At 41.8% G+C, this 13,904-nt stretch overlaps 1 protein-coding gene and 3 non-coding genes across 4 annotated transcripts; all 4 read right to left on the bottom strand.

Annotated features, from left to right (window-relative positions):
* Nucleotides 1-2,387: 2,387 nt before the first annotated feature.
* On the bottom strand, nt 2,388-6,159 carry LOC124703153 (heat shock 70 kDa protein 1-like). Its single transcript, XM_047235368.1, has 2 exons — nt 5,887-6,159; nt 2,388-4,290 (listed from the first exon to the last, which is right to left on the bottom strand). Exons 1-2 carry the CDS (start codon nt 6,098-6,100, stop codon nt 2,558-2,560), a joined length of 1,947 nt encoding a protein of 648 aa, XP_047091324.1. The 5' UTR covers nt 6,101-6,159; the 3' UTR covers nt 2,388-2,557.
* LOC124704990 lies at nt 4,916-5,054 on the bottom strand. Its single transcript, XR_007003842.1, has one exon. It is a non-coding gene; the product is annotated as a small nucleolar RNA F1/F2/snoR5a (small nucleolar RNA).
* Nucleotides 5,101-5,184, bottom strand: LOC124704826. The gene has a single exon (XR_007003705.1). It is a non-coding gene; the product is annotated as a small nucleolar RNA Z196/R39/R59 family (small nucleolar RNA).
* LOC124704822 lies at nt 5,257-5,342 on the bottom strand. Its single transcript, XR_007003701.1, has one exon. It is a non-coding gene; the product is annotated as a small nucleolar RNA Z195/SNORD33/SNORD32 family (small nucleolar RNA).
* Nucleotides 6,160-13,904: the final 7,745 nt, after the last annotated feature.

Below are 13,904 nucleotides of genomic sequence, written 5' to 3'. Positions count from 1 at the left end.
GGCGCGGCCAGGGGTGGGCTCGCGCCCCCTATGGTGTGGGCCCCCTGCTGGCCGCCTCCGACTCTCCTTCGATGTTCTGGAACCCTCCGTGGAAAATAGGGCCGTGGACTTTTGTTTCGTCCAATTCCGAGAATATTTCCTGTGTAGGATTTCTGAAACCAAAAACAGCAGAAAACAGGACTGGCGCTTCGGCATCTTGTTAATAGGTTAGTACCGGAAAATGCATCAAAATGATATAAAGTGTATGTAAAACATGTGAGTATTATCATAAAACTAGCATGGAATATAAGAAATTATAGATACGTTTGAGACGTATCATTACCCAAAGTAATTAATATGACTGAATGAGTTAGCAATATTTTATTCATAATTGTAATTTATCTTCTGTGTCATTTCACATTCATAGTCATGATGGCCATGTTAGATGCTACATTGTATGCACAAATTGATGTCTCAAGTTGATGGTTAATGAATCATGATGATGATGCATGTGTCAATTTTGGAAATATCTCAATGCCATAATGATATTCCTAGAGACATTGTAATTGTTTGTCTTCTATAAGCTACTTATGTTTGTGGCAGTGGCTATGTAGTTTTGTTACGGTGAACTTTTGTTGGGATCAAGTGGAAATATTTGCTAGCAATAAGAAATCACACCCATTTCTCTGTTTATGTTCCTGCTACTTCATTTCTATGTCTTTTACATGCATGTAAAGTTTTGTAAAGAAGAACACATTTTGTGCCAGACAAAGAGTCAAAAGCTCTCTTTGGGGCACCAAGTTTTCCTTTTAAAACAGTGTTGTAGGAATAAACAATTATATATGGGTACCTAGTCAATCTTTTTGTGGCAACCAAGTGTCAAATTGATGAAGTCGGGGCTACTCAAAGAATGTTATTTTTGTCACCTTTACCGCAAGGGAATTTCCTATGGTGTAATTTTTATATTTAAAAATTTAACATTGTGCATACATAAAGGGGGAGAAATAAAAAGAAAAGGTCAAGTTATGAAAGCTCAAACAAATAAGCCCATTATAGGTGTATGGATATGCGGGCTTGTCCAACACGAACCATGCACCACACCTTCTTCCTAGTCCACCATGGACTCTTGGATAAAAGATTACCTCAACTACACATCCCACTTACCACTACAAAGATAGATTTGATCATTTACCGACATTGACGGAGCCACCTCACTCCATGAGCCCGGGGAAGTCCTATTTTGCATCGCCGCCAGGGCGGAGTTTGTTTAGCTAAGCATCACTACTGATCTGTGTACTAACCACAATGTTTAACAGAGATTCTCCTGCTGAACCTGGGAAGTGGGAACAGCTTCTCAGGGTCGTAGGGAGCTAGCTCCGTCCCTATTTATCAAGAACCCCTTGGCTATAAATAGCCCCATGAGCATGTACACAAATCATTCATTTGAATAAAGTCAAGGGGAGGGTGCTAGTACTCCAAAATGAGTTTTGGGAACCTAGTATCACATGCAACGAGTCGAGCACCGCTTGAACCGGTGTTGAATAAGAGCAAGAAGTAGTCAATTTGGGAAGACAAGTTCAGACCAAAACCTCCACTTAACCTCTCTCTAGATCTTTCTAAGAGAGGATTAAGTTTTGCTTTGATGATGCAACCGAATCCATTCAAAAGACATTGTTGTGCCAAAACTAGTTTGTGTAGGACGACTTTCAACGTAAGGTCATCATGCACATCCTCCACTTACATTGCATTGCCACCATGTACAGAGAGACGCGCCCATTGTTTCTTTGTTTCTAAACAACATACATGTTGTGAAAATGTTTTTTTTCATCTCAGACGATCTTTCTAGGACGGAGGTGATCTCAGACCATGTACTACGTTTGTCTTGGCTTCTCTGCTAGGTGTTTCTTTCATATGCTGGTCTTGCAGTAAATCGAAAGAAAAATCTGGACTTGTGAGGAACGACGCAGAGGAAACCAAAACACAGCCAAACCAAAGATTTAGCCTCGGTGCAAACAAAGAGGCACCCCATACCTAGCCGGGTCATACTGACCGCCAGCTAACTCTAGATTTACCGCTCCTTACAGAAGTAGCATGTGGAAAGTTTATAGGGTGCGTTTGGTTCTAGCTTCAGTTCACCTTACCAATTTTGGCCTGCCAATTTTTTGGTAGCTCTGGCTGCAAACTGAACGTAACCACACTTTCTCCATTCCTTTATACTTGTAGTGGTTTCTGGTTTGCAGGGAGTATACTTTTTTTTAATCTAGCTTGACTTCACATGTCGAATGTCGACCAAAATCTTGGATTAAACACAGCAACTACCCTGAAAATAAATACTAAGCAAGCAGGTAACAGAAGAGCAGCATATGAGCAGATAAGTAACACAAACAGAAGATGAAATCAGCAGCAAATAGCAAACCACATAACCGTAACCATGCATATAATTGTTCAGAACTTAGAACGGAGTTCACACTGACCACATCCAACACTCTAATACCACGAACTGCCACAGCAGCCTAACGAACGGGATAAACTATGCAGGGGTAAACACTGGTAGAAGCCCTCGTACTGATGCATGCGCTTAGTCGACCTCCTCAATCTTGGGGCCTGCACCACCAGCAGCAGGAGGTGCGTCGTCCTCGTCCATGCCACCAGCCATGTCAGCACCAGCGCCCTGATACATCTTGGCGATGATGGGGTTGCAGAGGCTCTCCAGCTCCTTCATCTTGTCATCGAACTCGTCAGCCTCAGCCAGCTGGTTGGTGTCCAGCCACTGGATGGCCTGGTCGATGGCATCCTCGATCTTCTTCTTGTCATCCGCGGGCAGCTTGGAAGCAATCTTGTCGTCCTTGATGGTGTTGCGCATGTTGTAGGCATAGTTCTCCAGAGCATTCTTCGAGTCCACCTTCTTCTTGTGCTCCTCATCCTCTGACTTGTACTTCTCCGCCTCCTGCACCATCTTCTCAATCTCGTCCTTGCTCAGCCTGCCCTTGTCATTGGTGATCGTGATCTTGTTCTTCTGCCCAGTGGTCTTGTCCTCCGCTGAGACATTCAGGATGCCATTGGCGTCAATGTCAAAGCAGACCGTGATCTGGGGCACACCCCTGGGGGCAGGAGGGATGCCAGAGAGCTCAAACTTGCCCAGCAGGTTGTTGTCGCGGGTCCTGGCTCTCTCACCCTCGAACACCTGGATGAGGACACCTGGCTGGTTGTCCGAGTAAGTGGAGAAGACCTGCTCCTTCTTTGTGGGGATGGTGGTGTTCCTGGGAATCAGCACTGTCATGACACCTCCGGCAGTCTCCAGACCAAGAGAAAGAGGCGTGACATCAAGCAGCAGGAGGTCCTGGACCTTCTCATTGCCCTCTCCACTCAAGATGGCAGCCTGTACTGCAGCTCCATAGGCAACAGCCTCATCCGGGTTGATGTTCTTGCACAGCTCCTTGCCATTGAAGAAGTCCTGGAGCAGCTGCTGCACCCTTGGGATCCTGGTGGAGCCACCAACAAGGACAACATCATGGACAGTGCTCTTGTCCATCTTGGCATCTCTCAGGCACTTCTCCACAGGTTCCATGCACTTCCTGAACAGATCCATGTTCAACTCCTCAAACCGGGCACGGGTGATGGTGGTGTAGAAGTCAATGCCCTCATACAACGAGTCAATCTCAATGGTAGTCTGGGCAGTGGAGGAGAGGGTCCTCTTTGCCCGCTCACAAGCTGTCCTCAGCCTACGGAGAGCCCTGGGGTTGCCGCTGATATCCTTTTTGTTCTTCCTCTTGAATTCTTGGACAAAGTGGTTGACCATTCTGTTGTCGAAGTCCTCACCACCAAGGTGAGTGTCACCAGCAGTGGACTTGACCTCAAAGATTCCCTCCTCAATGGTAAGAAGGGAAACATCAAAGGTGCCACCTCCAAGGTCAAAGATGAGAACATTCTTCTCACCAACGCTGGTGGCCTTCTTGTCAAGACCATAAGCAATAGCAGCAGCAGTTGGCTCATTGATGATCCGCATAACATTCAGACCAGCAATCACTCCAGCATCCTTGGTGGCCTGCCTCTGGGAGTCGTTGAAGTAGGCAGGGACAGTGACAACAGCATTCTTGATGGTGCTGCCAAGGTAAGCTTCAGCAATCTCACGCATCTTGATGAGGACCATGGAGGAGATCTCTTCAGCAGCAAACTCCTTCTCCTCCCCCTTGTACTGAACACCAATCATAGGCTTCTCTCCAGGTCCAGCAATGACCTTGAACGGCCACAGCTTCATGTCACTCTGGACAGAAGCATCACTGACTCTCCTGCCAATAAGGCGCTTAGCATCTGCAGAGCAAATTATATGTCAGCAGTTTGAAGAACAAAATTATTAAGCATAAAAAAGATGTAAAAGCTTACAAACAGCACAAGACAAACATTATGATACACTGAACCTAGCATAATGAAATCAAAAGCCAATGAAGTACTATATTACAGTAATTAAGCATCAAAAAAACATGTAAAAGCGTACATACAGCACAAGGCAAACAGTATGATACACTGAACCTAGCATAATGACATCAAAAGCCAATATATCAAGAAGCTATTCAAAATTATTAACAAATTATATGTCAGCAGTTTGAAGAACAAAATTATTAACAACGATGCTTACAGCAATTAATGAAGGAAACCAGCAACACAATATCAACCACAGCTTGTATAAAGAATCCAACTTGTTCAGTTGCTATTACCAGGAGAAACCAGTGCAAGCAAAAAAGTACTATGACAGTAATTATGCATCAAAAAACATGTAAAAGCTTGCATACAGCACAAGGCAAACAGTATGATACACTGAACCTAGCATAATGACATCGACAGCCAATATATCCAGAATCTATCCATACTTGCACAGCCATTATTAAAGAGGCAAAACATCAGACTACAACAGTTGATACTAAACACTAGTAAAGTAAAATGTAAAAGGCTATATAGTAACTAGAAGCTCATGACGAGCAACCAGTGTCGCAAGGTCCGTTCCCCCTTATTGTATGCCATATTTCGAGACAAGTAGGCACAAAAGAAGACCACGTGTCAGATACCATATGGCAATGAGAGCAACATACAAAAATTCAAGGGATTAAAGTATAAAACCAAGTGTGCAACCTCAACCGAAAGATGGAGATATTTTTTGCAATAATCAATGATGTTGAGCAAATTGGTTGATTTACATCAGAGGTTGCTAACTGCATGTTCAATGGTTTTAAATGAAAACAGGTCAAAAACTAAGTTGGGTGTACAAAGAGCTTTATGAAGTAGAGATCAGATGGTAGTGCATGATGTATATTGATCATCATCTTACATTCAGAGATGTCTATGGATAATGCATCATCAATTCTCTCTTCAAACTTCACAGACTTTCATAGCAAGACTGACACAGCTAACATATTTTATTTGACTTGTTCAACTTTTTTCTCTTATAAAAATTGCTCTTTTTAGTGAGGGAACATGTAAACACACCAAGGACATGATTTCCCTGAGCAAACAATACAATAGCAATTGTACTCTGATTAAGCTGAGCTACCGCATCCAGGAACCTTAAGACACACAAACATTGCACACGTGAAGATCTAGTATTATAATAGAGCTTTGGCAGGAAGACACTAGTAAAAGCAAACAATTAAACTAAGCATCCGGCCACATGCAGTAAAACGTGGCGCACTAAGAACTAGTGACCAGAAGTAGGAGCATCAACTAGCTGACACCACGACAGAATCAAAAGGCTACACTAATGAAGCAATCAGCACTACCAATCCATACGAAATCGAGAGTCTTGGATCTGAACAGTTAGAACTAAGCTAGATCCGCGCACGCACCAGAGCCCGAATCAAACAGATCTAAAAGGACAGAAATAACAGCAACGGCAGGGAGGGCGGGGTTGCTTACCGAAGACCGTGTTGACGGGGTTCATGGCGACCTGGTTCTTGGCGGCATCGCCGATGAGCCTCTCGGAGTCGGTGAAGGCGACGTAGGAGGGCGTGGTGCGGTTGCCCTGGTCGTTGGCGATGATCTCCACGCGGTCGTGCTGCCACACGCCGACGCAGGAGTAGGTGGTTCCCAGGTCGATCCCGATCGCCGGGCCGTCGCCCTTGCCCGACATTGCTGTCGCTGCTGGGTTTGCAGTACGGTGGTGGAGGCGGCGGCGCTAGGGTTTTGGGGTTTGGGAGGACTGGAGGATTTGTGAGATTGGGGAGGCGGACGGCGGGAGTATATAGCGTACGGGGTGGGGCTCTGGAAGGTTCCGGCGGACGTTGGGTTGCGATCGGACGGTGATCGCCGCGCGAGGCGTGGTTTCCTGATTGTAGGCGAATATTGGTCGTGTTCTTTTCCATTTTGGGAGGACCAGGAAGAGGGCTGGGTTTGTTGGGCTGACCCAGACTTTTCCTTTCGCTAATCACGGCAATCATCCAGATCATTGGGCTGTCTGGCCCATTGTACATATGCATCCATGTAGTTGTGGATTTATTTTTCCGAGGTACTTATTTTTTTCTTTTCTTTTGGAGCTATGTGTCCCAAACAAAAATGAAGGAACTGAAAAAATAATATTCCTTCCATAATAACTGTCGTCGTGAACTAGAACCACAACACATATTACGGCTCAGAGCAAGTAAATTTTATTGGTCATTGGAACAAAATGCATCATCTCAAGGAAACCTAAACAAAATACTAACAACAACTATCCGTGATAAAACAAAAAAATGTTGCTTCCAAGATGTTGCCATTAATTCACTTTTTACATCCTCAATTTTCTTCCATGCTCCCATTTCAATTTAGAAACACAAATTTGTATAAGGTGGGGAAGGATCAAAGATGTCGACTAAAATATAATAGGTGACAACACATTTTAATGAATTCAGTTATTTTAGGGAAGTGTAAATTCTCTAATCTCTAAAATGCAACTAGGTGAACAATCCTGTATATATTGCAAGGTTCCTCTAATAATGAAGGTAAGAACGAGATCTAAGCTAAGCACAAAGTAAATTGGAGGGAAAAGAAATAACCAAAGTGGAGGAACCCAAGCACGCAATGATGTATGATGGAGTTCAAGTCTTTGGAGGACTCTAATCTCCATCCTAGAGGACATGGAAACATAGCTTATAGTGCAACAAGAAATCTAGTCTTCTTCTCCTTAAGCTCGCTAGTCGAAGTACAAGATTGGCTAGTAGTGGTATATCTTGAGGCGTTCTTCCAACCTTTACAAACTTCCTGGTGTAAATCCACGCCCTTTGGATGCTCCCATGTGACTCCAACCATCTAGGGTTCCCCACAAACCCAGGGGTGAAAAAGCATGGTGCAAATTTTGCTTCACGGAACACCACAGATTCTACGTATATTATTTATTATACTGACACATGTATTCAAATTAGATTGAAGTTTTACCATGGCACGTCTAGGAGAAGGGTATCATTTGCTGGGTGTAAGACCGACAAAATTTCCTTCGACATGTCCTTCATATCATATGGATGTTTGGCCCATAAATACCATATGCATGTTTCTCTCAATTGGTTTTTGATATATTGTTTTAATTAGTTTGGAGCTATTTGTTCTAAGAAAGTGAACAAACTAAAAAAAACTACTATATGTTTTATTGATTATTCATAAAAAGTGGACATGATCAAACAACAGGATTGTTCCATCCCACACATGGGAGATAATAGCTAATTACTAATTGCAAATACAGTAAGTGTCTGAGCGATGGGGGAGAAGAGTCAAATCACATTTCTCTGTGAATGTTGATTAGATTCCCATCTCCCACTACTCATCGATACTGAAACTTAACAAAACTAATAACCCACATAAAACCTTTTCAATACCTACGGGGATCTACCTCCCTACATGTGAAGATGTTAGGGTTTTTCATATTATTATTAGAGTTTATCATGATTTCCAAAACCTTTCCTTCGCCATTAATACATATCTTGATCTAGGAAGCCAAAACACAAAGTTTGGCATCTTATCCAAATTATGGATTGTACTATTGTAAGCTTTTTCCTAGAAGACCTAGGTTTAACCGAACCTTGGGAAGCACTGCTAAATTGGTATAAAGGAAACATCTTCAAGACTTCCTAGTTTGTTTAAATTTATGTTTACCGGACCTTTCTAGTTTACTTTGTTTTATGTTGTGTTCAATGGATGGAAATATGCTAGGGGTTAAGGATTCTCCTGCACCTATGCATACATATAGAAATGAAGTACAAATGTGTAGTAAATAAAATAGTGATAAAAGATTTGTGAGTAGCACATCCGTAAATACTATTGCCCCTAAAGTCAGAGGTGAAAAATGTTTCTTGGTCCAACCATTGTTCCCACAGCCGCAAGTAACAATAATTATTAAGTAAATGAATACAGACCAAAGCATTAAGCCAGATGATTGTGCCGTTGATCCTGAGCGAATCACTAAACATGTACCGTTACTTTTCCCTTTCTGTCATTGAGGTTTCGCGATAGAAAGACGGTCTCCCCTCATCCCATCCTCTTCTCTTGATCGATCCTATAGACATGGGTACCTGCAGATCATCGAATCGAGGCAAAGATATAAGGATACAAGATTGCAAAACTCCTATTCAATTCATACACATATTCATGAGATTAGATGCATATTAACGCTGCGAGGATTCACCCCAACCCGCAGCCTGTGAGGACTACTCACACATGATATCAAGATCAAAGATATAAATCATTGTTGCAAATACTTGAATTGAAATCACAATATTCTTACAATGGTCGCCAATTCTCAAGGAGATCTCTATTACAATGGTGATGGTTATGACTATGGAGGAGATGAGAGATGAAATGGATGAACTATGGTGGTGGATTCATACGTCGCAAACGTATCTATAATTTTTGATGCTACATGCTTGTTTTACACCAATTTATATGTGTTTTGCTTACACTTCGTTGCACTTTTATACATTTTCCGGCACGAACCTATTAACAAGATGCCACATTGTCAGTTCCCTGTTTTCTGCTGTTTTGTATTTCAGAAAAGTTGTACAGGAAACATTCTCGAAATTGGACGAAACAAAAGCCGAAGTTAATATTTTACCCTAACGAAGACAGAGTCCAGAGGAGGGACGAGGAGGCGCCACAGGGCGGCCAGACCACCCCATGGCGCGGCCTGGGTGTGGCACGCGCCAAGGGGTGGTGTGGGCCACCCAGGCGGCCACCGACCTCGTCCTTCCGCCTATATAATGCATTCGACGCAAAAATCCTAAAACAACCAGCCTCTGTCCATGAAAAGTTCCGTCGCTGCCACCGCCATCGTCTAGACAAGTTTCGGGGGTCAGAAGTTGCTGTTCCGGCACCCTGCCAGGACGGGGATTGACCGCCGGAGCCATCTCCATCGACTCCACCGCCTCCACTTCAACTCCAGGATGGTTCGTGAGTAGTTCCCCCAGGACTACGGGTTCTCTACTGTAGCTAGTTGGTACTCTCTCTCCCATGTACTTCAATACAATGATCTCATGAGCTACCTTACATGATTCAGATCCATATGATGTAATCGGTGTTGTGTTTGTTGGGATCCGATAAATTGTGAAATTGTGGTCAGATTGTTCATCATATTATCATACTAATGTTATTTAAGATCTTGCATGCTCTCCGGTACTTGTAGTTACCCTGATCAAGTAGTTGCATGTATCTCCAAGAGGGATTATTTATGCTCGATAGTGGGTTCATACCTCTAGTTTTCTGGAAGAGTGACAATAACTTCTAAGATTGTAGATGTGTTGTTGCCACTAGGGAGAAAACAACAATGTTTCGTCCAAGGATAATTCTACTGTTTACTTTACACACATTGCTTAATGCGATAATCAGTTGCTTGCAACTTATTACTGGAAGGGGTTCGGATGATAACCTGAAGGTGGATTATTAGTCATAGACGCAGTTGGATTACGGTCTATGTATTATGTTGTAATGCCAAATTAAATACTACAATAACCTTTATCTTATCATAGCATGCATTGTCATGCCCTTTGATGGTGCTCCGGTGATGGCGCCAGACAATCTTGTTGGCAGTTGTTGTGGAAGCGGTTGGGAAACCCCAAGAGAAAGGTGTGATGAACACAGCAGCAAGTTTTTCCTCAATACGAAACCAAGGTTTAATCGACCAGTAGGAGAAAGGCGTGACTTCTGAAGGTGTTGCTGGCTGAGTAGTGTCAGGGTGCACTACTGACGTCAGCAACACAACCAAAGTACTTTGCCCTAACTTACAGTGAGGTTGTCAATCTCACCAGTTTGCTGAACACAAAGGATTAGACGTTATCGAATGGAAGGAGATGTTTGCAGAAAGTAAACAGAAAATGATTGCAGTTGAATTTATTAGTAAAGGAAATAGGACCAGGGTCCAGAAGTCACTAGATGTGTCTCTCCGTAAAGAAATAGCATGTTGGGTGAACACATTACAACTGAGCAATTGACAGAATATCGATCGATGCATGACAAGATGATTACTATGAGATTTGATATGGACATTACAGCATAATACATAGACCGTAATCCAATTGCGTCTATGACTAATAATCCATCTTCAGGTTAGTGTCCGCACCCCTTCCAGTATAAAGTTGCAAGCAACAGACTATCGCATTAAGAATGTGTGTAAAGTAAACAATAGAGTTACCCTTGGATAAAACATTGTTGTTTTTTCCCTAGTAGCAACAACACATCTACAACCTTAGAAGTTATAAAGTCACTCTCCCAGGAAACTAGAGGCATGAACCTACTATCAAGCATAAATACCCCCTCTTGGAGTCACAAGTGTCCACTTGGCCAGAGTTTCTACTAGCAACGGAGAGCATGCAAGATCACAAGTAACATATGACATGAATATATAATCAATCTCAACATAGTATTCAACATTCATCAGAACCCAGCAAACCAAACATAGAGGATTACATAAAGATGATCTTGATCATGTAGGGTAGCTCACAAGATCGATACATGAAGCACAAAGTGGAGAAGACAACCATCTAGCAACTGCTAGGGACCCATAGTCCAGGGATGAACTACTCACGCATCACTTCGGAGGCGGGCATGGCGATGTAGATGCCTCTGGCGATGATTTCCCCTCCGGTAGTGTGCCGGTAAGAGCTTCAAAACCCCCGAGATGGGTTCGGCGATGGCGGTCACGACGAAACTTTTCGTGGATGGAGGCTCGGGTATCCGGGGTTTTCCCGAGAAGATGTATAAATAGGCGGAGGATTTAGGTCGGTGGGGCGCCTGGTGGACCCACACCACCCCTAGGCACGGCCTAGGCCTAGGCGCGGCCTAGGCCTAGGCCGCGCCTAGGGGTGGTGTGGGCGCCCTGGTGCGCCTCTTCGTCCCCCCTCCGGACTTCATCTTCGTTTCGGTAAAATATTTACTTCAGCTTTTGTTTTGTCCAATTCCGAGAATATTTCCTGTACAACTTTTCTAAAATACAAAAACAACAGAAAACAGGGAACTGGCCCTATGGCATCTTGTTAATAGGTTAGTGCTAGAAATCATGTAAAAGTGCAACGAAGTGTAAACAAAACATATATGAATTGGTGTAAAACAAACATAGATCATCAAAAATTATAGATACGTTTGAGACGTATCATCATCCCCAAGCTTAACTCCTGCTCGTCCTCGAGTAGGTAAGTGATAACAAAATAATTTTTGAGGTGACATGAAGCCAACACAATCTTGATCAAGCATGTAAAACATTGTGAGCTGGGATCTAAGTACTCTAACATAGGCATGATAAATGTGATTCAATTGAACTTAGCGGAAATTCAATTCGGCTCCCGGGTGCATATGCTCCCTCTATCAAAAAATTATATTTCGAAATGTCGAAAAATTTTGACAAAAAATTCTACATGTACATCTCCATAATATATGTATGTTCGTAAAGTTTCGCGAGGAACCAATATGTTTTGTGGTCTGTGTAAAAAAAGAGAAAATTTATCTCCTGAAAAGCCTTATTTTCAACATTGAATTTTGTCTTTTTTACACACGTCACACGACAAGTCGGATTTTTATGAAACAACTTTGTGAGCGCGTAGCACGTGAAGATGTACGTTCGAATTTTCCGTTTCAATTTTTTTAAATTTCAAAATGTATGTAACATGCATTTCAAAATAAAGGGAGCATATGCTCCCATGTGCCAAAACACCATTCCCTGAACTTAGCAACTATGTTATAACATGAAGAGTAACTCAAACAATTAAAGGATCATGAATAATAGTGCATTAAAAGCAACTGTGTGTTTATGATCATAGAGTAAACATAATAAAGTGGTACTCAACATGTCCTTATGGAATAACAAAACATAAATGTAAGGACACCTTCTAAGTTCAGAGGGTGACTAGATACAAGTAATTTGAGAGCAAGCAATAGCACAGTCATGGATCAATCAATAATAATTTTGGAACTATGCACATTGCACTAAGAATGACAACTATGCTCTCTTAATCGGTGCATAAAGTAGAAGATGAAGACTCAACATAAAGGTAAAAGAAAGGCCCTTCGCAGAGGGAAGCAGAGATTACCCACGTGCTAGAGATTTTTATTTTGAAAGCAATAGAAGTATTGAAAATAATTATTTTGAGAGGTGCTACTTATGTCAATGGTAGTGATAAATAGTATGGCTTATGCATAATTACTTCATATAAGTTTGCTTGCCTCATGCATAATATATCAATAGTGCTCACACCGTGCCCTAATTAGCTTGGATTTCCATGGATTTTCATCGCATACATATGTGTAAACAAGTGTCACAAAGGGTTACCTCCTTGCCTCCGGTCTCTTAGGAGTTGGATCTCATTTGATTTCTCAATTTTGATGAATCTCAACTTTTTGGACATCCATACCGAGAAAACAAGGACAACATATATTTGGACTTTTATCCAGTTGAAACTTCCACCATGTGAACATGGTTTTAGTTGGCGGCCCAATCTTCCTCTCTAACAATATGCATACTCACATCTTTACAACTCATGTTAAATCTCCCTTAATTCAAACAAGATGAGCATGCATAGTAATTCACATGATATTCAACAAAAGCATATTGATGGCGTTCCCCATGATAGCATGGTTATCACACAACAAGCAACTTATAAGAACTAAAAATGCACAAAACATAGTATTTGCCACAATAGTTTTTAGACTACTTTCCCATGAGCTATAAATTACACAAAACAAGTGATTATTTTTTGAAAGTTTAAAGGTAGCACACAAGCAATTTACTTTGGAGTGGCGGTGAAATACCACATATAGGTAGATATGGTGGACACAATTGGCAACTTCGGTTTTTGTGGTTGGATGCACGAGTAGAGCTCATACTCAGTACAGGTGAAGGCTAGCAAAAAGACTGGAATCGACCAACTAAGAGAGCAATAATGACCATAATCATGCATAGCTACAAAACACTATCAATCAAAGCATAAAGTGATATTACAAATAAAAAACTAAATGATCATAGAGGCTTTAGTTGACTGGTTATAGTCATAACATGTTATAAGCATGCACCAAGTCAACCCAATAAAGCATCAAAGGAGAATACCACAATACTATGCTTTTATGATAGAAACAACACATAATTCTTTAAATGACACATTATGCACTCTCATCTATTTGAAACAAGTCATACTAAAACAATAAATACTAACAATATGATAAGAATAACATCCAACATGACATGTGATACGTCTCCGATGTATCGATAATTTCTTATGTTCCATGCCACATTATTGATGATATCTACATGTTTTATGCATGCTTTATGTCATATTTATGCATTTTCCGGCACTAACCTATTAACGAGATGCCGAAGAGCCAGTTATTGTTTTCTGTTGTTTTTGGTTTCAGAAATCCTAGTAAGGAAATATTCTCGGAATTGGACGAAATCAACGCCCAGGGGGATATTTTTCCACGAAGCTTCCAGA

This window comes from Lolium rigidum, chromosome 3 (assembly GCF_022539505.1).
Source record: "Lolium rigidum isolate FL_2022 chromosome 3, APGP_CSIRO_Lrig_0.1, whole genome shotgun sequence".
Classification (NCBI taxonomy): domain Eukaryota; kingdom Viridiplantae; phylum Streptophyta; class Magnoliopsida; order Poales; family Poaceae; genus Lolium; species Lolium rigidum.
This window is presented reverse-complemented; position numbering and strand designations above follow the sequence as displayed.